At 40.1% G+C, this 26,521-nt stretch overlaps 1 protein-coding gene across 3 annotated transcripts in view; it reads right to left on the bottom strand.

Moving 5' to 3' along the window:
• OSBPL1A (oxysterol binding protein-like 1A) overlaps positions 1 to 26,521 on the bottom strand; it is a 240,199-nt gene that overhangs the window by 53,483 nt on the left and 160,195 nt on the right. For all 3 annotated transcript variants that reach the window (XM_011988065.1, XM_011988066.1, XM_011988067.1), the window contains one exon: positions 15,927 to 16,083. In XM_011988065.1, coding sequence (XP_011843455.1) covers positions 15,927 to 16,083 — 157 coding nt within the window. The remainder of the gene's footprint in view (positions 1 to 15,926; positions 16,084 to 26,521) is intronic.

Genomic DNA, 26,521 nt, shown 5'->3' with positions numbered 1-26,521 from the left:
CGTATTTCTGACTGCAGTGCAAAAGGGTACACATTCAGGAAACAGTACACTTACAAAGCTAAACACACATCTCCCCTATGACCCAAAATTCTACTCCTATATAGTGAAGAGAATGAAAACATGTCCGCAGAAAGGTATCTAGAAGAACATTTATAATAGCTTTTTTGTTCATAACTCCAAACTGGAAAAAACCCAAATTCCATCAACAGGAGTATAGATAAGCTGAATTGTGGGATATTCAAACTAACATAGCATTCACTAATAAAAAGAAACAGGCAATGATATATACAATAGGAATGAAAGCCAAGACACGGTGTTGAGTGACTAAAGACACACTCAAGGAGTATGCGCTTGTGATTCATTTATAATGCAGTTCAAGATAAGACTAATCCATAGTGGCAGAAATCAGAGCAGTGGCTGTCTATGGAGAGCGGGGGGATTAACTGAAAGGGAGTCAGAGGGAACTTCCTGGAGTGATGGAAATGTTCCATCTTGACTGGGATGTTAGTTACATGGGTCTGTGCACCTGACAAAACTCACCAAATTTATATGCGAGATCTGTTATTTTCACTATATAAAAATTATACTGCAACCATGAAACAAACAAAAAGAAACTATAATGTAATATAACCTGTTGGTTTAGATTAGCATTTCTCAAACTTTTGGTCTTAAGATCAATTAAACTCTTAAAAATTATTGAAGACCCTGGGGCCAGGTGCGGTGGCTCAGGCCTGTAATGCCAGCACTCAGTTCGAGACCAGCCTGGCCAACAACTAGAGATGGTGAAACCCCATCTCTACTAAAAATACAAAAATTAGCCAGGCGTGGTGGTGTGTGCCTGTAATCCCAACTACTTGGGAGGCTGAGGCAGGAGAATCACTTGAATCTGGGAGGTGGAGGTTGCCAAAATCGTGAGCAGTGAGCCAAAATCGTGCCACTGCACTCCAGTCTGGGTGATGGAGTGAGACTCCATCTCAAAAACAAAACAAAACAAAACAAAAAACAAAAAAACCCTTATTGAAGACCCCCAAAGAGTTTTTCTTTCACTTTCATTTCTCTCTCCTTTTCTTTTTTTTTTTTTCTTGAGACAGGGTCTTACTTTGTCACCCAGGCTGGAATACAGTGGTATGATCACGACTCACTTGCAGCCTTGGCCTCCCAGGCTCAAGCAATCCTCCTGCTTCAGCCTCCCGAGTAGCTGGGACTACGGGCAAGTGCCACCATACTTAGCTACATTTTCTTTCTTTTTTGGTAGCAATGGGGTCTCCCTATGTTACCCAGGAGAGTCTCAAATTCCTGGACTCAAGTGATCCTCCCACCTTGGCCTTTCAAAGTGCTGGGATTACAGGCATGAGCCACCATATCTGGTATAGTTTTCTTTTAATGTGGATTTTATCTATTGTTATTTACCAAATTTTTTAAAAGCTGAAAATAATTTCTTATTAATTCATTTAATAAAAGTAAAAGTGATATGTTAACCTAAATAACTGGTTTTTTTTTTTTTTGAGATGCAGTCTTGCTCTGTCTCCCAGGCTGGAGTGCAATGGCGTGATCTTGGCTCCCTGCAACCTCCGCCTCCCAGGTTCAAGTGATTCTCCTGCCTCAGCCTCCTAAGTAGTTGGGATTACAGGCACTCGCCACCACACCCAGCTAATTTTTTGTATTTTTAGTAGAGACAGGGTTTCATCAGGTTGGCCATGCTGGTCTCAAACTCCTGACCTCAGGTAATCCGCCTGCCTCGGCCTCCCAAAGTGCTGGGATTATAGGCGTGAGCCACCGCACCCAGCCCTAAATAACATTTTAATAGAAAAAGACTGTATTTTCCAAAACAAAAATAACTTAGAAGAGTAGCACTGTTTTACATTATTGCAATCTTTTAAATGTCTGGATTAAGAAAGGATAACTGCATTCTCGTAACTGTTTCTGCATTCAGTCTGCAATTTCTTATATCAAGTAGTCTAGACACTTCATTATAAACATTTAAGTGAATGATAGGAAAAAGGCACATTTTTAGTAATATAATGAAAACTGCTGTAACTTTGTTGTCCCCTGAAAGAGCCTTGGGGACCCCCACTCCCCACCACAAGAGTCCAAAATCTTCACTTTCTGGAACCACTGGCAAAGACAGTCAGCAAAAGGGCTTTCCCTTTTCCCAGTACGGATTTAAGAAACTTTGGAACAACGCAGTTTAAAAAAAAAAAAATTCCGGCCCGGTGCAGTGTCTCATGCCTGTAATCCTAGCACTTCGAGAGGTTGAGGTAGGTAGATCACTTGAGGTTAGGAGTTCGAGACCAGCCTGGCCAACATGGTGAAACCTTGTCTCTACTAAAATACAAAAATTGGCTGGGTGTGGTGGCGTATGCTTATAATCCCAGCTACACGGGAGATTGAGCCATTGCACTTCAGCCTGGGCAACAGAGCGAAACTCCATCTCAGAAAAAAGAAAAAAAATCAATTCATTCAACAAATATTGACTACATTTCAACTACTATAAGGTTTTAAGGATATTAGGAAGCTGGATAAATAAAATATCGAGGAATGTTTACAGTTGAGATACTTCTGTTTCAAAATGTTATTTCATTTCTGGAATCTGCTTCAGAAACTTTTTTTTTTGAGACGTAGTCTTGCTCTGTCACCAGGCTGGAGTGCAGTGGCGTGATCTCGGCTCACTGCAACCTCCACCTCCTGGATTCAAGTGATTCTCCTGCCTCAGCCTCCTGAGTAGCTGGGACTAAAGGCATGCACCACCACACCTGGCTAATTTTTTTTTTTTTTTAAAGCACAGATGGGGTTTCACCATGTTGGCCAGGATGGTCTCAATCTCCTCACCTCATGATCCACCCACCTCAGCCTCTCAAGGAGCTGGGATTACAGGCGTGAGCCACCGTGACCGGCATTCAAAAACTTTGAAACTCTGGCACTTCTGCTAAGTGGGCTTAAAAATATTTGAAATAAATAAGATAGTTTGAAACAAATATGACCTTATTTTAATAAGATAGAATTCAAAAATTTCAACCAACACATTCATCTTTAGTAGTTCACCTGACTGCCTAAAAGTTCGATATGATTTTTCACATTCTCTTAACATTTAAATCTGAGAGCAAATACTGGGTTTTAGTCACACAGCTCTCAGAATCTCACCCTAAGTTGATACAATTTGATTTTATCACAATGAAAATGATGCCCGCAAACAAGGGAGAAAATGTTTGCCCTCCAGAGGTGATAAGATTTATTCCACAGTCTTAAAAATACTATTATTTCTCAGTTGTGTACTATTAATTAAAACTTTAGTTGTAGGCCGGGCGCGGTGGCTCACGCCTGTAATCCCAGCACTTTGGGAGGCCAAGGCAGGTGGATCACGAGGTCAGGAGATTGAGACCATCCTGGCTAACACGGTGAAACGTCGTCTCTACTAAAAATACAAAAAATGAGCAGGGCATGGTGGCGGGCGCCTGTAGTCCCAGCTACTCGGGAGGCTGAGGCAGGAGAATGGCGGGAACCCGGGAGGCGGAGCTTGCAGTGAGCCGAGATCGCACCACTGCACTCCAGCCTGGGCGACAGAGCGAGACTCTGTCTCAAAAAAAAAAAAAACAAAAAACTTTAGTTGTAATGTATATGAAGATTCAAGACCTTCAAAGTTATATTTGAAATACTTGATAAGTTTAATATACATAAATCAATAGAAAGTATCTAAAATTTACCTATACAATTAAATTCCTGAAATTTGCCTATCCCCATTTCAACAGAAGCACAGTTGAGGCTGGTCTTAAAGAGGCCAATCACTTAAAACTCTTCCTGCACGACTGTTATTATAATGCACCCTGTACCTAGTTTCACGTTCGAATTCAGACAAATACAGCCATCACAAAGTTCTCTCTGCATATCTAGAATGCCACTCTGAAGCCTAGTATAAAGGAGCACCATATCTTACAGCTTAGTCAGAGATGAGTGTGACTCAACAGCTGGGTATTTAACCTGCTGTTAGACCTCTCCAACTAAAATTAGCCTGGCGTCTTAGAAGCAGGTCAGTACAAGTCTAAGACAAGAGCTCTAAGACTAGTCATATACCATTTTTAGTTACAAATCTTTAAAAAAATCCAATGACTTGGTTTCCTATTTTAAGTTTAATAATTTGATGTGGCCGGGCACAGTGGCTCACGCCTGTAATCCGAGCACTTTGGGAGGCCAAGGCAGGCGGATCACCTGAGCTCAGAAGTTGGAGACCAGCCTGGGCAACATAGTGAAATCCTGTCTCTACTAAAAATACAAAAAAATTAGCCGGGCATGGTGGCGGGAGCCTGTAATCCCAGAAATCCCAGTTACTCAGAAGTTCAATGGCTTGAACCCAGGAGGCAGAGGTTGCAGTGAGCCAAGATTACACCGCTGCACTCCAGGCTGGATGACAGAGTGGAACTGTCTCAAAATGATAATAATAATAATAAAATCTGACGTAATTATCTGATATTACTATTTAATTTTGCTAATATTTCCATAACTTAAGATTCTTTTTCATTTTTGATCTTTTAGATTACTTATCTATAGTCTATGATTGCCACTTAACAAATCTGGCTCTACACAATAAAAAGGTTAGGGTGCTCTTGTTTTACAAGAGGTTTTACTTGTTTTGACTTTAATAAGTTAAAATCATATGTACACAATTTTAAAGTGATTTTCACAATGGATTTCTAAAATTTAGAATTCGTTGTCAAGCTTCAAGAATGCAGTACATTTTCTGTTTCTCAGTTTATTACCATAACTGAATTAAGAGGAATGCTTACAGAATCTTCACATTTGAAAGCAAAAAGGAACTGATGAAAAATTATCTCTGAACCAGGCTTCTAGTTGACTAAGATGATGTCATTTTAGGCAGCTGGATTGCCTTACTATAGGCCTGCTTCACAGTGTTCAGCACAGTCCTGAGGACGGAAAGATGAAACAGAAAGGCCGACCTTAACCTAGGGACAAAGTCACTATTCTTTGCTCACCTTTATCTCTAAGAATAACTTAGATTTCATGCAACGAGTGCTGGAACAGATGGATGCGAAGTCATTGAAATTAAGTGAAAAGTGAGAGTAGATCATGGTCATTAGGACCTAAAGGAAATGGTCTGAACAACAGAGAGATTAATGCAATACATGGTGAATACTGCACAGATCAGAGCTAACTACTGTCATTCCTAAAGGATTAACTAGGACTCCTGCAGTGTGGAGCTCTCTAAGGAGCAGAGAGGCTTCAAGGCGGTGAGCACACATCTTCTACTAACATCTCTCCACATTCCAAAAAGGATCCAAAGCTGTCTTATTACTGGTAATTTTGTTGTTTGGGGAGGGGAAAGAAGCCCATCCTGACTGTAATAGAAACCTCCTGGGCTCTCTATTGAGAAAGGTTCTGTCTCAGAACTTGAACCCCTCCAGCTGGATTAGGAGGCTGGTGGTAGCAGTAGGCGGTTTGGTGAGACCTCGAGTTCTCTACTAGAATGTAGGTTTGAACTTTTGATAAAAATTGTTGATCTTTGAATGTAAGTCTGGAGCAAGGCTGTTTTTAATGGGCTGTATGTTACCTGGAACACTGCAGACAAGGATTTCTGACCACCGAAACAAGGGTTTGGGGAAAACGGTGCAAAAAATACTTCACAACAAGAGAAGACAAAAAAGGAAGCAGAGATGGACTGAATAACAGAAATGCCCTTCTGCAAATATGACTGTGTTGCTTTTCATGGCTCTGAACTTTCCAGACTAACTTCCTTTCAAACCACACCTACTTTTTCAGAATAAATATAACAATTTGTTTGTGCTTTGCTTTAGCTATTTCCACAGCCTGATTTAACTTCGTTTGTAAATGATGTGAGATGCTTTTGATTGCTTACCATCAGAGGGATAGAATTTCTAGGAAGGGAGTTGAGTTTCTGGTTCCTTCCTGCTCTGTGATAATAACACATAATATCTCCAGGGTTCTCTGACATGTATGTTATTTTCCCATCTGTTTCCTTTTGGATTGCTCTAAGCATAGTAAAATACCTGTACTGCATAGGATTGCATTCTTCCCCTTTCCTAAAGCAGGTTTTTTTTCTGCTGAGAAAGATTACACTTTATCCTAAAACATACAATCAGATCTGAAATTTACTACGGTAAAATGGGCAATTTATGCTAAATTTCAAATTCTGGCTGAACACTGTGCTGTATCAACATGATACAACAGCAGATTATAGCCCAGACAATGAGAACATACCACATTTTATGCAATCAATGTGTTTTGAAGAGTTGTGTATAAACCAAATTTTTCTGAAGATTCTAAAGCACAAGGCAAACCAACCAACCAACCTTTAAAGGATCTATGTGGTTTTTAAAACAATCACTTCCTTAATTTATTTACTTTGCAATTTATTATTATTATATATGGTGTTTTCTGAAAGAGGAAAATTCCTCCTAAGCTACCAAGCAAAGCAAATAATACCAAAGAACTCTGTGTCCCCTGAGGCGATTTTCTCCTTTAGGCAAAATTTAGATTGGCACAGCTCCAAAGGAAAACAGATACTTCAGTGTATTTGTAGAGACCAAATCCCTTAAGTCACCAGAAGTCAAGACACCCAATCTATGATTTATTAGAAGATGTGGGCAGAATAAACAGGGTAAGGCAGACCATTAAAAGGCTATGTTACTGTGAAAGGTATTTCCTAGGCACTCAAAATCTTGTGTTCATGTGTGTTGGGAGTGGCAGGGTTGGGAAGAGGGTACATCTTTGGATAAACAGATCGAGATGTCAAGCAAGAATATACATTTTAATAAATATTTAACTGCCTCTTTCTGTTGACATTCTGAGGATTGTGTCTATAAAGTAAACTTGAAATAGAAATTGGATATTTACCTAAGATATTGAAAAAGTCTAGGGATCAAAAGGAGAAAATAATGAGACTTCTGAATGGTGAAAGCAGTATCAAGGGGCCCAGGAATAAATAACAGAGCTTACAGCCTCTCTTCACCTCTTGTTTACATTTGACAATGTAACTTTACAACCAGCTTTGTGGAGACCAGACACACCTGTGTGTTCTCAATAAAATGAAAAACCCGCCGAGTGAGGTGGCTCACACCTGTAATCCCAGCACTTTGGGAGGCCAAGGCGGGCGGATTGCCTGAGCTCAGGAGTTCAAGACCAGCCTGGGCAACACAGTGAAACCCTGTCTCTACTAAAATACAAAAAAATTAGCCGGGCGTGGTGGTGTGTGCCTGTAGTCCCAGCTACTTGGGAGGCTGAGGCAGGAGAATTGCTTGAACCCAGGAGGCAGAGGTTACATTGAGCCGAGATTACACCACTGCACTCCAGCCCTGGCGACAGAGCAAGACTGTGTCTCCAAAAAAAAAAGAAAGAAAGAAAAACCATGTTCGTGGATTTTAAAAATATGGGCAATTTTTCTTATTTCACATTTACCAATAGAAAACAATGTTATTCTAAGATCAGTACTTTCATTTCAGCTACCTCTTTCTTCAATTCCAGTTTCAAGGGACAATATAAACTTCCAAAACTCAAAGGTCTTTTCATATAAATTAAAAAGAAGGACAAAAACCATTTTATTTACCCATTTTTGCTTAGGGTTCATTGGCTATTTTGTTTTTTAAAAAGGGGAGGAAAGGTTTCAGCTCTCTTCGAGCAATAAGACTACAAACAACGGTCAATACAGTAGCAATGAACATCCTTACCACTCAGATTGTTATTTCTAAATATTATTTCCCACTAAAATGAAATATGGCTCCTTAGAGAAACAGCTGACTCTATGGCTGGGGCAGGAAACAAACGATGTAAGCCTGAAACATTTTTTTCTTATCAGAAAGCAAGGTAGCTATCAAAGACAGTGAAGTTACTGCCTATAAAAATTACAACTAAAAAAAAAAAAAAAATTACCAAAGAAACCAACAAAGGTCTTGTCAGATGGACACAGAAGCCAACCCAGAGGGGCTTACTCTGACCAAAGAGGGGGAAAGATACTGTAATAGATTTAAACAAACCCAATCCCTGGGCTCACATATCACCTTTGTAGGATGCTAGGGAACCAACATATAGATCATTTTGTAAGGAGGTACTAGGAAGTTCTTTATTTCTTGAGACGAGTTTTGCTCTTTTTGTTTTCTTTTTTGAGACAGAGTCTTGCTCTGTCGCTCAGGCTGGAGTGCAGTGGTGTGATCTCAGCTCACAGCAACCTCCACTTCCTGAGTTCAAGCAATTCTCCTGCCTCAGCCTAGTTGAGCATAGTTGAGATTACAGGCACCCACCACCACGCCCAGCTAATTTCTGCATTTTTAGTAGAGATGGAGTTTCACCATGTTGGCCAACTGGTCTCAAACTCCTGGCTGGCCTCAAGTGATACACTTGCCTCTCCCTCCCAAAGTGCTGGGATTACAGGTGTGAGCCACTGTACCCGGTCAGAAGCTCTTCCTTATAGATTTTCAGCTAATAAATGTAGAAGGAATGACAGAATTGAAAGACTACTGTTTTGTAGCACCTAAAGAAATAAGGATGAAGACAATGATCAACAACTAAACCATTAGGTGAAAGATGGTCAGGCAACTTTATAATGGATGTGTCAGATTGTCCATGACTAAACCCAAGAATCAATCTCAACATCACAGAAAGAAGAGAATCAGTGAGCAGATGCTGTCTGACTGATGTCATAGGAAGTACCTGTGGTTTGTGTGCCTATGAATTTTGTGCTAAAAAACTGAAACATAAATCTGGCCACACTTCTGTAAATAACCATCAGTTCACAGGAAATTCAGGAGTAGAACATGTGGAATGATACCCCAGGAATACAACCGGAAATATCCAGATGGTAGAATACTCTACAGAACAAATGACCAGGTTCCTTGAAAAATAAATGGCAAGAAAAAAATGGGGGAGGGAAGAGGAAATCCAGAGTAAAATGACTTAAGAGACATATAAAACAAAGGCAGTATGTAGAACTTTGGGATCCAATTACTAAATACCATTTTGGATCCAATTACTAAATGACATTTACAAGACAATCGAGAAAATGTGAATACGAACTAAACACTTGATGATAATTAAGAAAGTATTAGTTATGCATAATAGTACTGTGGTTTAGAGGCAAAAAAGACTCCCACTGTTTTAGAGACACATACTGAGTTATTTAAAAGATGAAATGAGTGCTTGCTTTGGCAACACATATACTAAACACTGGAATGATACGAAGATTAGCATGGCCCTTGAACAAGGATAACATGCAAATTCATGAAGTGTCCCATATTTTTGTAGAAATCAGTTCAAGTAATCTGCGTACAATATGGTTTTTGTTTTGTTTTTTTGAGACGGAGTCTCGCTCTGTCACCCAGGCTAGAGTGCAGCGGGGTGCTTTCGGTTCACTGCAACCTCTGCCTCCTGGGTTCAAGAGATTCTCTTGCCTCAGCCTCCTAAGTAGCTGGGATTACAGGCATGCGCCACCACACCTGGCTAATTTTTGTATTTTTTGGTAGAGATGGGGGTTTCACTATGTTGGCCAGGCTGGTATCGAACTCCTGACCTCAGGTGATCCACCCACCTTGGTCTCCCAAAGTGCTGGGATTACAGGCGTGAGCCACGCCACCATGCCTGGCCCAACATAGTGACTATAGTTACTAACAATGTATTATATACTTGAAAATTACTAAAGAGAGTAGAGATTAAAGTGTTCTCACCATAAAAAATAAGCATGTGAGGTATGCATATATTAGCTCAATTCATCCATTATACAATGTGCAGTATACATATTTCAAAACACCATGTTGTACACTACAAATACGCAATTTTTGTTAGTTAAAAAGCTATGTTCTTAAAAAGAATAAAGATAAAATGGTATAGCTTGGATTTGCTTTAAAATTATAGGAGGTCGAGAACAGTGGCTCATGCCTGTAATCCCAGCACTTTCGGAAGTCAAGGTGGGAGAGTTCAAGACCAGCCTGGGTAACATAGCAAGACCCCATCTCTGAAAAAAAAAATTTAATTAGCCAGGCATGCTAGTGACGCCTGAAGTCACAGCTACTCAAGAGGCTGAGGTGGGAGGATCACCTGAGACCCAAGGAGGCTGAGGCTGCAGTAAGCTATAATCACATCACTGTACTCCAGCCTGGGCAATGGGGTAAGACCCTGTCTCACAACAAATAAAAATAAACTAAAACATTGATATGGCGATTTATAGATGAAACCAAGTTGGGCACATGGTAAACGTTGAGGCTGAATGATGGGAATCAAGGGTTCATTATATTATTCTACTTGTAGGCATGTTTGAAAATTTCCATAATAAAAAGTTTTAGAAATGGGATTTTTCACCTGAAAATATTTTTTATTTATCTTCATACATAAGTTTCTTAGCTCTTTGCTAGTTGGTTGATTTAAGCATAGCCTTACAGATTATGGCTGCCCTAGAAAACTGCTCTCATTCACCCACAATAGTCACTCATCGAGAGTAGATGAGAACAAGCGCTTGGAGTCTGCTGAAAATATGTCTCACCATCATTTGCTTAGAAAATGCTAGAACTGGAAGCAACTTTGGGGTTTTCCAACTGAGTTTTAAAGAGTCTCAGCCCATCTCCAAAAGAGCAACTCATATCTGCTCTTTACACTAGGGCAGGACAAGGTGAATGTTCTGAGGAAAGATGCCTCACAGTTTCCCAGAGTAATTCCTGGCAATGAGCTGGCAACTCAACTTGGGTTTGTGAAGGTAATTCTCATGAATCTAGACTCACGCTGCCTTGTTTCTTCTTCCTAACATACTTGAAGTGACCCCATGGCCTAGCAGCTTGTTAGTCCTGGATGAGGTTTTCGAATTGGAGCCCTGTTTGCTGGATAACCACTCTAGTCTCCTCCTGCCAGGTTGGCACTCCCTCTCATTTGTTACGTCTCCAAAAGCACTTTTGTGGGAGAGATGGATGTCACATGTAATGAGAGTGGTCTGCTGGTTTTTAGTCCTCTGCTTCAGCTGCTGCCATTCAACTTGCCAATCTGTTCCAGGTGTCCAATCTCCACTAGCCTCTGATGACAGACACCTGCCAAGGCAGGACTGCCAACAGTCCGCCTACACCACAGCACAGTGGGGCCTTGGCTGACCTCCATGCCTTTTAGAGTACCAAGCATCCTCTTCCTTTACTATTCCTCTGCAAGCTTCTCATTGCCTGCTCCTTGGTCCCTAGTTCTCTTTTCTCTCTTGGGAGAGCTGAGATAGGCTTGTGTCCAGCTTGTGAAAGAGGTGGGCCCCACAGCAGAGCTGCTTGTGCTTCTAGTGATGCTACTCATTCTTTTTATTGCAACCCTCTACTTTCCAGGACAAGTACTCCAGGCAGGGAGTGGGGAGATAAAAGGAAAGCACAGGCTCCCATTGTTCTGGGAACTACTGTTTCCTCCAGCCCCCAGCCCTCACCACAAATCTGGCTCATTCTGGACAGGGCTCTTGCTCTTTCTCTTACTGTTCCTGGGTTCTCTGAAAATCAAAGGTGTAGCTTAAGTGCTCCTGGTCACTACATGATGAGGAATTATCTCAAATATTTCCTGATAGACAAGGATGTTTTTCTACCCAGGGCACCAGAGGATCTCTGGGTGGGGTGACTTGTTACTAACTCTATTCCCCAATCTAATGAAGTCTGAGCCCAGATCATCTATCCCATATCTTTAGGAAGTGAGATTTTGTTTGGGTTTGTTTTTTTTTCAGACAGAGTCTCGCTTTGCCACCCAGGCTGTCATACAATGGCATGATCTTGGCTCACTGCAACCTCAGCCTCCTGAGCAGCTGGGACTACAGGCGTGTGCCACCACACTCAGCTAATTTTTGTATTTGTAGTAGAAATGGGGTTTCGCCACATTGGCCAGGCTAGTCTTGAACTCCTGGCCTCAAGTGATCCACCCGCCTCGGCCTCTCAAAGTACTGGGATTACAGGCATGAGTCACTGTGCCTGCCCTAGGGAATGAGGTTTTAAAACCAAGGTGGTTTTATTCTAGTGATTAAATGTTTTCATGTTAAATAATTTTTATTTACCACTAACAATATTTTCTCAACATAATCTTACTTCTTGGAAGGTATTTTCTTAGCTTACATTTTTTCAGGCTCTTTGTTTACCTTCAATTCCTCGTTGAATTCCTGTGTAAATGATTTGTGTGCAGTGACAACTGTTATATTACACTCCCCTTCCCTGCAGCTAAGAACTAGAATCTAAAGCAATCAGAAGGGTGAATCAACTAAGCAATCACCTGGGGTCCTAATCTACCATCTCAACAAAATAAACCTCTCAGGTTCTTAGCCACATTTACTACAGAAGGCTTTATTCAAGCTAATCAAGTGCAAGTATAGAATCAGATGAAAAAAAGTCCCTATCATATTTCTGTTATAAAAAAATCCTTCCCTATCTTAAACTTGTAAAGGTATTTTACATTTTCTTCCAAAGTATTTAAGTTTTGAACTTCCACATTTAAGTGTTTGATTCATCTAGAATCTGTATAAAGTTAAGCTGGGATTTAATACTTTCTATGTGAACTACAATTTATAATATGATCTTTTCTCATTTAAAAATAGAGATCCATTTTCTTTTTTTCTTCCATATTAAATGATTATCCAAGCACAATTTACCAAACCATCTATTCTTTCCGTCGCTCATCTGCTATGCTATAGCTCTATTACATATACCAGGACAATGAATTTTCCTTTTCAATAAGTTTTCTCTCTTTCAGAAAGTTTTATTATTACATTCTTTTTTTTTCCCAAGACTTATTCCTAGGTATGTGACTTTTTTAAAGCTACTGTAAATATATTGTACCTCTTTTAATTGTAGTTTCTGTCTGTTGATGGTCCACGGAAATGTAATTGGCTGATTTATATACAGCAGCCTAGCCAAACTTTCTTACTCTAATAACTTCTACAAGTTTTCTATGGAGACGATGTCATCTAAGTTTTATGTGTATGTGTCTGGGTGTGGCCTCCAAATACTACTGAATAAAAAAGATGAGCGCAGGCACCTTATTCCTGATAAGAACTGTTTTAATATGCTATTATCAAGTAGTTTAAGTTTTAACCAGATTAAGTTTTCTTCTATTTGTGATTTGCTAATGTATGTATCGATCATTTTGAATAACTGTTTAATTTTGTTGAAATGTTTAAAATCTATTAGGTTGACCATATGGTTTACTCCTTTAATCTATTCATGTTAATATAATGAATAACGTTTACAGAATCATAACATGGATCCAACATTTTCAGATTCTGACTAACTTGCTTTTTGTCATTATCATTTACACTGTATCTGGCGGCAAGGTTGAAGTAAATATCAGTATCTTTACCACATATAATAAGTTTGGTAATACTGCTAACAAGTGAGAAGCTTAGAGTTCAAGATAAACATAATAAATTAGGCCCAATTGCTGAGAATTGCTCCATGGAATGTGGCCAAGATGGCAATAAGCTCTGTAAATATAAATCTGACTACAGTACGGTGTCGGCTAATTTTCCACAAAGCAACTAGATATTTTCTGGAAAAAAGTACCACAGAAATGAAGGTGGTGAGATTTTAACAGCTTCCACATTAAACTTCTGTTGCACAAATGGTTCTACAACTAAAAAAGAAAATAATGGTTGAAAATGCTTGTTCTATTTTATAAGCAAAAGTTAAGCTGGGATTTAATACTTTCTATGTGAACTACAATTTATAATATGCTCTTTTCTCATTTAAAAAAAACACACATTGTCTCTTTTTAAAAAATAGTTTACAATCCATATGTTTCCCATGTCTCCCTAAATTTATGTATTTCCCAGGGGGTACTACTGGTGGTATGGGGTGAGGGAGAAATGCAAGGTTTCTATGGGAAAGTTAAATAAATAGTAAGAAAATTACTTTTTTTAATAGTAAGGAAAATATAAATCTAAGACAAGGTCAAATACAATTTTCACATGAATTTTAAAGATAAAACACAAGATTTCAAATACATTTTTTGGTCACTTCAGGCTGATCCCCCAGGTCATGTAGCAACATATGCCTGTCTAAAACATAACCCAAACTACTATGAATACAAATTATTCTTGCTATCAATATAAAAACTGTCTATTATAATCACAGATTATTTATTATGCAATGTAGGGTATAGGCAAGAGGGATTTGATAGTACTGAATACTCTTGCTTCCTATTCTAAAATTAAACTTTTAAATTATCTGTAGCATATGCTCTATTTATTTGATTAGGGAAGAACTTTAAGAAAAAAGGTTTTAAAAATCTCCTATGAAAGCTACTTTTTAAAAACAGGAAATTATGTTTTCCCACATACTACACTGCTGACAATTTCCTAAGTTTTCCTCTTTCACTTTGAATAACTGAAGAACGTCATATTACATTTATAGGTTTAATAAGTTGCATCTTCGTTATCAGTTACACTTTTCTGGGTAGGTCACCTACTTGCATTTCTTTGTATTCTTCCTTAGTGACCTGTCCTGATTGCATTTGTTTTTGAAAGTTTAATCTCATCTTAACTTTCAGATTTGCACCATTCTGGTTTTGACTTTAGAACATGGAATATACGAATATGGTATAATATAATTCTGTCAAATGCAAAATAACTACTGTCATGATGATAGCACACATACAAAAGAATTACTGGGGCCTGACAAGCAATAAAGAAATCCCCTGTAGCTACAGCAGAGGACAGCATCTAAACACAATGCTTTTTCTGATATTAATAATACTGAATATCTGCATGCTTCTTTGAACTTCCCAAAGATTTCACCTGTGTTCTCACCAGACTGGCATGGTGTATGTGTTAAATAGTTAAAGACTGTCTTCTCTTTAGAGATTGGTAGGTCTGTCACGTTTACCGGTAAGTATTTCATGTCTTAAATAGAATTTTGAACTCCAAAGAAACTGATAGTAACTACAGAGGGAGTCAAGAAAGACAGTCAGTGCTGGACACAGAATTTGCGATTATAAGCATGTTTAGAGGACAACCTCTAACCCAACCAAAGAAAACTGTGTTTTCATCTAGTTGGTTACCTAAAACTCACTGATCTTTGAAAAATGAATACAAACTGAGACATTTTGCTAACAAAGGGATAACATACACAAGCCAGTGAAGTGATGCATGCGTTTTTCTCCTAGAACAATAGTCAAAACCAGTTGTGGCCAGAATCATGGTACAGAATTGGAATCAGAGTTACACGACCTACAAATATTAAACAAAAAACTATTTTCCAGAAATTACCACTAATAACTCTTTACCCAAAAAGTAATTTTTACAATGATAACAGGATATATCCTTCACTGATCATGTTATAAAATATTTTACTATATGAACACTGGCACACATATACACCGCTGTCTCTGTAAACGGGCTGAAATCAGAGAACTGTGGGTATCTATTACATCTCATTAATTTGGGACAATCTCTAGGACTAAGCCCTCAAGGGGATAAAAACATACTAATGTTATTAGACAGTATAAAACAGGTGTGTTCAGCAAGTCCTGGGTCTTAATAAACGTCTTTGTTTAAATTTAACTAAACTGCATATCACCACTCATTCTTAATAAAACCAACTGGAAGATCAAATGACCAGAAACTAAAATAGCAATGGAAGGCACAGTCATAAAAGATGTATGATGAGAAAGGGCGCATAGGATCAGTTTCAACAGGTAGTTCTGAATAACCTTTCTAAATCACCAACTCAAGGATTTGTATGCCCCTCTAAGAACATGGTCGCTAAACCCAAGTTTTGTGCTCTGTTCCTACAATTATAGATGATTCTCTTAAATGGACAGAGGAAAAAGTATGTAAGTTAAACGCTTTCTTTGAGGTGATATAGCAATATAAATCTCCTACGTGGGGATAAATGAAGACAGGATATACATTTCTTTATGAGTCCAAATGTACTTTATCGTAAAAAGGCGGCAGTGACAACTGTCAGAGGCAATCCTACCTATGTTTCTTGATGCCATTGGAGAGAGCGTCTCCGCCACCACAGTCTTTTTCTTCGGACATTCTGTGTCTTCTACTGCCCAAATGCTCTCCTTCCTCTTCAAAGGAGTGTGCTGTCACCGCTTCCAGTCTACTCAGGGACCGTTCGGACTCAGAATCTGTGGCAGAGCAGGTTCATAGTTAATGAATTGAACTTGGGTGTGAGGCTTCGGTAACAATGGATCCCTCCCTTCATGCCTCAGGCTTTGAAACCTAAGCAGCCTACTTTGTCCCTCAACAATCCATCCGTTAACTACCTCCTCAGGGATTTCACAGAACCTCCACCCAATATAAGGCTGAAGTGGATTTATCAAACAGATGTACACTTATATAAGCTTACAAGTAAACAGATCTTACATAGTAAAAACATCTCCAAAGATTATCCAGTTCTTTATGAAATCATATTCAGTGGCTGCCCCCAAAATTTCCACCTCTTTCTTCCCTCACAAAGCATCTTAAGTATAACTTCCAAAAAATTTTTAATTTTTAAAACTCATGTATAATGAAAAAACTATAGTAGCTAGTGTCCTTATGAGAAGTATAAATTACATCCAATACTGTAAACATAAAAGCAAAGTAATTTTAAAATACTTTAAAAAGGTCGGGTCAGTGGCTCACACCTGTAATCCCAGCACTACTGGGAGGCTGAGGTGGGAGGACTGATTGAGGACAGGAGTTCAAGACCAGCCTGGGCAAGATAGCAAGACCTCATCTCTACAAAAAGTTTAAAAACAAAAAAAAATAACAGCCAGGTATGGTGGTGTGCACCTGTAGTCCCAGCTACTGGGGAGGCTGAGGCAGGAAGATCGCTTGAGGACAGGAGTTGAGACTGCAGTAACCTATGATCCCACCACTGCACTCCAGCCTGGGCAGAGTGAGACCCTGTCTCTATACAAAAATAAATAAAATACTTTTAAAAATAGTTTTTCCAGGAATGATAATATTTAAATTCTCAAGGACAAAGTCTGAAGCATCCCTATATTAATTGCCAGGCAGGCATTCTTAGGATGGAAAAGTCACATTTCCAGTTGGCTATATATTCAGAGTGGTGCCATCTGCCAGTTTGGGAAGAAGACAATGCATTTTTGTACATGACAGTAGAGTTTCCAGGCACCTTTACATTCTTCATCTCTTTTGAGCATCACAAGGATGCTTTAGTGGAGGTGAGGCGGGACAATGTGATTATTAACAAGTGTACTAACGGTCTCTCATGGCTTGTGAGTGGGCAAGACATGATTTGAACCCAGGTTTTCTGACTCCTTGTTTAATGTTTTATGTATTTTGGCTCAAAACAGCAGTCACTCTGTCTCCATTAAACTTTAAATGGTGCCTGAGTTTTTTATTAAAATGGAAATTCACGATGACCTCCAACTTCCCATCTTAAGCAGAGGACAAGCCATTCCCTCATCCTCAGTTCTAGGAAAGGCTCTGACACACAGTCCAGCAAACTTCCTATTTCAACAAATGTATCAACAATCTGCTAAATCTGTATTACAGCTAAACTGGTCAGGGGAAAAAAAAAAAAAAAAAAACGTTTTAGTGCTTTCTTTCCCCACTACTGCATTACATAATTCAGCAAAAATCACAGAACCGTACTGTTACCACATTAGGCTGACTCCGGAGAACGACAGTTGGACCAGCCTAGGTGCAGGTTAGATCGTGCACCTTGAGCTCTCAACGCTGGACCCTATGAATGATATAAGTTACTTGCAGAAAGGCTTTTAATGTTGGGAAAGTTTTATTTTCTATAAATATAACTTTAGTAAAATTTCTGAAAATATAGTTTTCTTCTGTCCTATACCTTATAACAAAGAAACAGTTTTTTTTTTTTTTTGAGATAGAGTCTCACTGTGTCGCCCAGGCTGGAGTGCAGTGGTGTAATCTCAGCTCACTGCAACCTCTGCCTCCCAAGTTCAAGCAATTCTCCTGCTGCAACCTCCCGAGTAGCTGGGACTATAGACGTGCACCACCATGCTCAGCTAATTTTTTGTATTTTTAGTAAAGATGGGGTTTCACCATGTTGGCCAGGCTGGTCTCAAACTCCTAACCTCAGGTGATATGCCCACCTCAGCCTCCCAAAATACTGGGATTACAGGCATGAGCCACTGCGCCTGGCCAGAAATGGAATATTTTAATAATACATTTAAAGAGACATTTATTTTTCATTGTCAATTTTGGCAGAAGGAAACAAACTATCAATGGAAAAAAATTAAAGAACACCTAAATAGTCAACAAGAGGGGGACAGTTGCCTGTCAGATGAAATAAGTTAACATTATGTTTACACGAACAACTTAATGAAATAGAAGATTGTTTTTAACATACATAATTCTAAGACAAAAAAAAACCAGGACAATGCTTTGCAACTCTAAAATACAAGCAAAGAAATAATTTCTCTGCATTGAAGAAAGGCCAGTCTGGTTCAGGTAAGCAGATGTCTGAAAAAATGGGAGCAATACAATGACAGAAGTTTGTTGAGGGCACGTGTGGAAAGAGATCGGTCAGTTTTCTGGAGTAGGCACAGGGCTGTCAGGAAAGGCTGCAAAGGAGAGATGGCACAATGGCAAATTGTGAAACAGTGGAATTGGGGCTCAGCAGAGGTGCTCCAGGAGGCGGCGGAACAAGACCTACATCAGGGATGATAACAGCTGTCTTGGGTTGGTGGGGTGAGGGGTGAGTGCGGTTCCACTCCAACATTTTGAAGTTTGTTTCACTTGAGGAAAATAAAAAATGTAAAAAGTCAAAATAATTTCATCTGTACTGGTATTATTTAAGATGCCGTATTAGTTTATGATTTAGAAGTCATGAAAACAAAGCAACGAAGCAAAATACCTCAAAAGCATTTATGCTAGGATAGTGTGTTTGCAATTTAAGAGACATCAATCATAAGGCAGGGATGTGCCCACCTAAAAATAATTCTTTTAGCAAAAGCAGACACAAACATTAAACAAGAAACAGTAAGAGCTTCTATGAAGCAAAGACGGACTTCACAGAACAAGATTTCAACTCAGTGACTACACAGGCTTAAGATCTGCGACCCACAAACTCATCAGTCACACTGAGAACCTCTGCGTGGGACCAATGCCCTGACCCCTAGGGATGCTCCAACAGATGACAGTGCAGACCCCTGTCCTGTGATTAGCAGCCCCTCATTCACCCGTTCCGCACCCCCTCTTTGTCCTCACTCTTCTCCCTGTCTCCCTGTGCCTCCACCTCTTTCTTCCCCCTCCCCCACCCCCCTCCTTACTCCTCTATACCTTGCTCTCAAACCTCTTGCTATAATATAGTCAGGCTATCCCCACCCTTCCCCTGAAGGGTTCTGAGAAAGGTCACCAATTACTTCCACATTGCAAAGTCCAACGGTCATTTTTCAATTCTTATTGTGACTCATCTACCACATCTGATGCTGCTGAATTCATTCCTCCCTTCCTTGTATCGTGCAAGGCCTGTGAAGTGAAGGAAGCATAAGATCTGGTCCCTGCGCATGGCCCGGCAGCGGGGAACTGTTTCGTGAACAAACGAGTTCAGCAGATTTCTCTAGGAGTCTGAATGGGGGCCGTGGGCCACAAAGGAGGCATCAGTCAACTTAAAGAGTGGAGAATGTTGTATCAGGAAAGAACTGTGGCTGATGATTGTGCTGAGTTCGCTGACAAGGAGTAAGAGTGGGGATGAGGGCAGTTACAATACAGGAGCTGTCCCAAGCAATAAGAACACCATGGCCAACACAGTGAGGAATGCAGTGTGCAGTGAGATGGCAGTGGCAGGCACAGAATGGGCGGACATGAGACTGTGTGAGTCAGTCTTAAAGCTGACTATATAGGATAAAAATCCAATGCAGGCCAGACGTGGTGGCTCACACCTGTAATCCCAGCACTTGGGGAGGCTGAGGAGGTTGGATCACTTGAGGTCAGGAGTTCGAGACCAGACTGGCCAACAAGATGAAACCCCATGTCTACCAAAAATACAAAAATCAGCTGGGTATGGTGGCACTGACCTGCAATCCCAGATATTTGGGAGGCTGCGGCGGGAAGAATTGCTTGAACTCAGGAGGTGGAGGTTGCAGTGAGCTGAGATTGAACCACTGTACTCCAGCCTGGGTGAGACAGCGAGAATCTGTCTCCAAAAAAAACAAAACAAAAAAAGCAAGTAGTGGGAAGAAATATAACATGAAGCTAGGGATGAGGTAGTCTCCCAATACATGTCTTGAGGTTCTATATACTCACTAGAGAGAAATCATAAACTCTGAGCTTTCTTGTTTCAAAGGCAAAGAAGTAAACATCAATTACATGATTTACAGTGCCTGTGAAATAAAAACTAGTTGCTTAAAAGCCAAAGCTCAGTGATTTCTAGTGCAATGAATAGAGAAATGTGGAATGTAAATAGTGTGAAATAGTCTGGGCTTACTCTGTCGGTAACGGAGAACCATTCTTGAGAGCTTATACCTTCAAAGCCTTGCTCACACCAATCTATCGCTAGTACAGCATCATTTCATGTGGAGACTCGCAGATCTACAGATATTTAAGTTTAAACATGTTTAGCCCAATACCAAAGAGGGCATAGCCACTGTGGAGGTTGCTGATGAAAGTCAAAGCCTATCCACAGAAGTTATTTTCAAGTCTCCCTGTAAAACAAATCAGTGCTACATCTCAGTACCTCTGAAGTGATAATTCAATCTTTTTTCTTTTTTTTTTTTGAGACGGAGTCTCGCTCTGTCGCCCAGGCTGGAGTGCAGTGGCGCGATCTCAGCTCACTGCAAGCTCCGCCTCCTGGGTTCACGTCATTCTCCTGCCTCAGCCTCCCCAGTAGGTGGGACTACAGGCGCCCGCCACCTCGCCCGGCTAGTTTTTTGTATTTTTTAGTAGAGACGGGGTTTCACCGTGTTAGCCAGGATGGTCTCGATCTTCTGACCTCGTGATCCACCCGTCTCGGCCTTCCAAAGTGCTAGAATTACAGGCTTGAGCCACTGCGCCTGGCCAATCTTTTTATTTTTTGCTTTTTTTTTTTTTGAGACGAAGCCTGGCTGGAGTGCAGTGGCACAATCTCAGCTCACTGCAACCTCTGCCTCCCCTACGCAAGCGATTCTCATGCCTCAGCCTCCAGTGTACCTGGGACTACAAGCACGTACCACCATGCCCAGCTAATTTTTGAACTTTTAGTAGTGATCAGTTTCACCATGTTGCCCAGGCTGGTCTTGAACTCCTGACCTCAGGTGATCTGTCCACCTCGGCCTCCCAAAGTGTTGGGATTACAGGCATGGACCACTATGCCCCACCGATAATTCAATCTTAAAATTCTGGGTTCTTCAATGTTCCCCCCACATATAAATATTGAAATGTTAGTAGGCAATATATTAATGCCTTAGTCGAAAGCATGAAGTAATGGGAAGAGGTGCATCCTGCCTCCCATGTGCTAGTTGCAGTGCTTTCTTGCAGGAGGGTGAGGCCACAACACTCGGGCTTTTAGGACAAAAAGGAGAGGGAGGAGGGAGGAACAGGGAGTTGGTAATTAATGGGGATGGAGTTTCAGTTTGGGATGACGAAAAAGTTCTGGAGAGAGATGGTGGTGGTGGTTGCACCGGAAAGTAAAGGTACTTAATCTCACTGCATTGTACACTCAAAAACGGTCATGCTGGACAGTTTATGTTATGTATATCTTACCACAATAAAAACAACAAACAAACAAAAACCAGGCAAACATACAAAAAACCTGTCACTAAAAGTCAATGAGCTAGCTGTCATGTTGGATGCATGAACTATATTCTGGTCTGGTTAACTCTTACCTCACTTCCAGGAAAACTGGTCGATTTTTCTAGAGCCATATTTTTTAATGTAGCAGAAGGAAGGTATTTTTACAATATACATAGCTAGATTTCAGACAATGGCAGCCTGTCTTATTCTTTTGATTTTCCCCTTAACAAACATATACATTTCTATAACAGGCAAAGCCACTCAAAAATTTTAGGATACTTCTGACCCCTGAAAAACAGCATAAAAGATTTATGAAATAGCCCTACATTATTTACTGAACTTTTGATGAGCACTTAGGAAAATCTGTGCAGCCCTGAGTAATGACGGGAAATGGAATACTTGATAAGCACTTATTTGTGGGTGTGTTTATTCTCATCTAGTTCCAAAAGGGTTCAGGTGACTCAGTTGATGATTATATTTTATAGGGAAACCATCAAGCCACGTGCAGTGGTGTGCACCTGTAGTCACAGCTGCTCAGCAGGCTGAGGTGGAGGATCATTTGAGCCCAGAAGTTTGAGACTGGGCAACAGAGCGAGACCCTATCTCTTAAAAACGTTAAGTGTCAGAATAACACTTTGAAAAACATATATTTTACAAGATAAATGCTCTAGTTTACAGAAGCATTGAAGGTGGACAGAATATTTACCTGATTAGTTCCTCAATTAAAACAGCAGTATTAATAGAATTAAAATTTAAAATCCCACAAAGTTTGCTTTAATGTGATAGATCTACAATGGCCCAGATCTTTAAAGTTCTTTCTGTTTGTTTGTTTTGAAACAGAGTCTTGCTCTGTCGCCCAGTCTGGAGTGCAGTGGCGTGATCTCAGTTCACTGCAACCTCCGCCTCCTGGATTCAAGCAATTCTCCTGCCTCAGCCTCGCTAGTAGCTGGGATTACAGGCGCCCACCACCATGCCCAGCATTTTTGTATTTTAGTAGAGACGGGGTTTTCCCATGTTGGCCAGGCTGGTCTTGAACTATGGATCTCAAGTGATCCATCCACTTTGGCCTCTCAAAAGTGCTGGGATGACAGGTGTGAGCCACTGCACCTGCTCTCAGATCTTTAAAGTTCTGTCCATGTTAGAACTCAGAATTATTTTAAACACATTCAGATTGAACACAGTCTCCTTTCCCATCAAAATGGAATGGAAGCCAATGAACAGCTATCACTGGGTTAGGGTGACTTTAACTTTACTCTAGAATTAAGAAGATCCTCACCGCTATGCTCTTTTTTTTAAGTGAGTGAGAGAACTTTCCAAGATTTGATTCGTTAATTTTTCCTACTATTAAAAGGCTGAAAGAAGAGGCCATAAAGTTCACAATATAAACATGCCAACAATTCTTGTAAGTTATCCTGATAAGCACTTTCTTATCCTGACCTTTGGAAACCAGCCTGAGAACAAATAGTACACAAAGCAGCAAGATGGGGAAGAACTGTGGATAACGTCCAAGTCACCCTTCCTCCTGTTACTGAAGGCAACAGAAAACAGCCAGGAAACACACACATGCTTAATTTAATACCTTTATTGTTTAGTTTCCCACTTACCAGGCATGTTCTGAAAATGGCCAAAGCAACCCAAGGTACAGCTGAAAATATCAGTGCCAAAGTTTTATTTAGCCTTGAGGTACAACTGCATAAGCTCAGAAATAGCACAGTAAATATGAAGAACACAAAGAAAGTAAACACAACCTAACACATTTAAGGTGAATCATAAACTGAAAACCAGGCTGAGTCCAGAGGGGGCTGCCAAGAGACTGCTACAATAATTTACTAAGGAAGTGAGAAAAGCTTGAAACAGATTCTTGGCAGCAAGCAACAAGAGTCGGAGACGTTCTAGACAGATCCTCTCTGAATGATGTCCAAGGTCAAAATTAGCCAAATGGTAGGGTATTGCTTGTGACAGAGTTTCTTAAAAGTACCAGCTTGTCCCCAAGCAACTAAATCTACTACTGTTTTCTACAACCTGCAAAATCTGCACATGTAATTGAAGATGAGGAGTTACACAAACCATAGTGTGTGGGCTACTGGAAATCTTACGTGGATCTATTTTGGGCTACCAAATCCAGAGCTTCCCAATTTGTCTTGTTTCTCAACACTATTTTTAGGAAGGTCACATTATGCATGAACTCTACAAAGAAAACAATTCTAGAACTAAAGGCCAGTTGCAGAACAATCCATAGTTAGAAAACAAAATATTTTCATGTGACTTCGATGTAATAAGTCAACATTTACTAAGTACCTACTACACATCAGGTAAAGTGCAAGTTGCAGAAGCAGTTTGGAAAGATGAATGAGATACGGCTGGTGTCCTCCAAGTGTTCAAGATTTAAAAGATGTACTCTTACGACTGCTGAGAAATGCTAAAACTGGTTGCAATTTCATGGTATAACTATCTATTGGTTTTGCCCATCTACACTATTGGATTTTATGCATTATTCATGCACATTTCAACCAAAATAGCATTAAGGGGAAGGCTTAGCAAGAAAGCCTTTCTGGAGCAACTGCTCTCAACATGTTTCTAAAAAGGAAAATGAACACACAGTAGGAAAAATAATGCGTTCTGAACTTACAGTATTCAAAGAGCCGGAATTTTCCGTGAAACTGCTCTCAGACTGGTATTAAAGAACCACCACCATGAAATTAGTTATTTAACAAGCAATAAGTGTTTAAAAAACAACTCCTTAGAAGATTATTAGAGATTCCTGAAATTGCGTACCTTTAGCTTTCTCTCCTTTAACTACTTTTCATCTGCCGCCTCGCTGGTAGCAAGTATCCTATCTCCAATTTGATTGTAAGCCCCTTGGGAACAAACGTCATTTTCTAATATTAATACTGTCTCATCCCTCCTTCCTCCTTTGCTGCCCATCCCTACTTTCCCCTACAGAATCCAAAGTGGTGAATATAGATGCATAAAATCACCATGCATTCCTGATTATCTTAGGCTCATTATTGAATACCAACATATTTTTAGGGAAGACAGAAATATCAATGACATTTCTTCAACAACCTGCATTCGACAAACATTTAGAGAACTGATTCTGTGCTACGTACTTCAGGGATGTAAACAGATATGGTCCCTATTATCTCTCTCTCTCTCTCTCTTTCTGAGATAGAGTCTCTCTCTGTTGCTCAGGATGGAGTCCAATGGCATGATCTTGGCTCACTGCAACCTCTGCCTCCCAGGTTCAAGCTATTCTCCTGCCTCAGCCTCCCAGGTAGCTGGGATTACAAGCACATGCCACCATGCCTGTATAAAGTCTTTCGTATTTTTAGTAGAAACAGGGTTCCACAATGTTGGCCAAGCTGGTCTCGAGCTCCTGACCTCAAGTGATCCACCCGCCTTGGCCTCCCAAAGTGCTGGAATTACAGGTGTGAGCCTCTGCGGGGTCCTATTATCTTAGAGACAAAATGCAAGGAGGCTATAAAAGAAGCATAAACCGAAGGCAACACAAAGAATAAACTAATTCTGCCTGGAGGAGTCAGGAAAGGCTTCCAGGAGAAGAGATATTTGAGAGCCTTGGTAGACAAAGTAGCATAAAGAAAAAGCAACACTGATAAGGTAGAAATACATACAGAAGAACCACTTTCTTCTTCTATAAAGTATTTCTATAATCTTATTTGCAGAATGGTTTATCCACAGTGGTTTCTCATGAAATCTTTTTGTTTCAATGCGCATGAATGTCTAGCCCCTTTCCCAGGAAGTGTTCCCTTACAGCTATATCCGAAATTTCTCTCGACATAACCACTTCATTCCTTAAACACGCCCACTCCCACACCCACACACAATGAGGACAAAATGTGATGCTTCATTAAATTTATCTCCTTTTAAATAAGTTTACACAACAGAATTTAATCACATTGTGGGAAAAAAAATCTGTGTGCTTTTAGGGAGCTTTATGAAATGTTTCATCACTGAGCATACTGGAAAAATAATTTTCTCAAGCGATCCCAGGGGGGATCCCAGGGGGCTGGAAAAATTCTTATCCTACACTGCTGGCTCCGCATCAAGGCTTGCTTCACCCACCGTATGAGTAGATTTCCATTGATTTTGCTTATCTGAAAAAGCTTAAAGGGATATGAGAAAGGGAAACAGGAAACCACATGGACTTTAGATCTAATGAAGTTATCCCTTTATTTTAAAGTAACATGAGTTAACAACTTTTCAAAAGATTAAACATTTAGTGAAAATATTTTTTAAATCTTTTAAGAAAAGTAACTTGAAAAATCTTTTTTTTTCATACCTTCTCCATATCAGGATAGGCTTGATTTAATCTATTGTCACGATTTAGGGGTTAAAATTAAGCTTCAAATGAAGTGGAGGTTTGTATACTTTTCCTTGCTCTTATCTAACTGTGCATTCAACTGCCTGGCATCACTACTGCATCTGAGGCCTGGAGGAGGCACCGGTGCAGTAAGTGGAGGGAACAAGGGGACAAGATGAGTGTGAAGAGGCAGTAGGGTCTGAATCATGTCGAGAGCCTTGGAGGTCCGTGAAGGCATCTGAGTTTCATTTTCAGTGCAAGGAGAAACCGCTGAAGAATTCTAGGTGAAGGAATGCAATGATATGATTGGCAACAAAGGATCACTATGGATGGTGCGTACAGGATGAACTTCAGCAGGCCAAGGCTGGGAGCACCAAGATGAGTTAAGAGGCCAGACAAAAGGAGGTGCAGTGCGGGTGCCGATAATGAGAGCTAACATCTGCCGGCCCCTTAGGGTGTCCGGCACTGTTTTAAGTACACTACAGATATGCATTAGTTAATTCTTTGCAATGATCCTATGACCCATTTGCAGATGAAGAAATGAGACATAG

Source organism: Mandrillus leucophaeus, unplaced genomic scaffold (genome assembly GCF_000951045.1).
Source record: "Mandrillus leucophaeus isolate KB7577 unplaced genomic scaffold, Mleu.le_1.0 Scaffold322, whole genome shotgun sequence".
NCBI lineage: Eukaryota > Metazoa > Chordata > Mammalia > Primates > Cercopithecidae > Mandrillus > Mandrillus leucophaeus.
The sequence above is the reverse complement of the archived record's forward strand: the minus strand, read 5'-3'. Positions and strand labels throughout refer to the sequence as shown.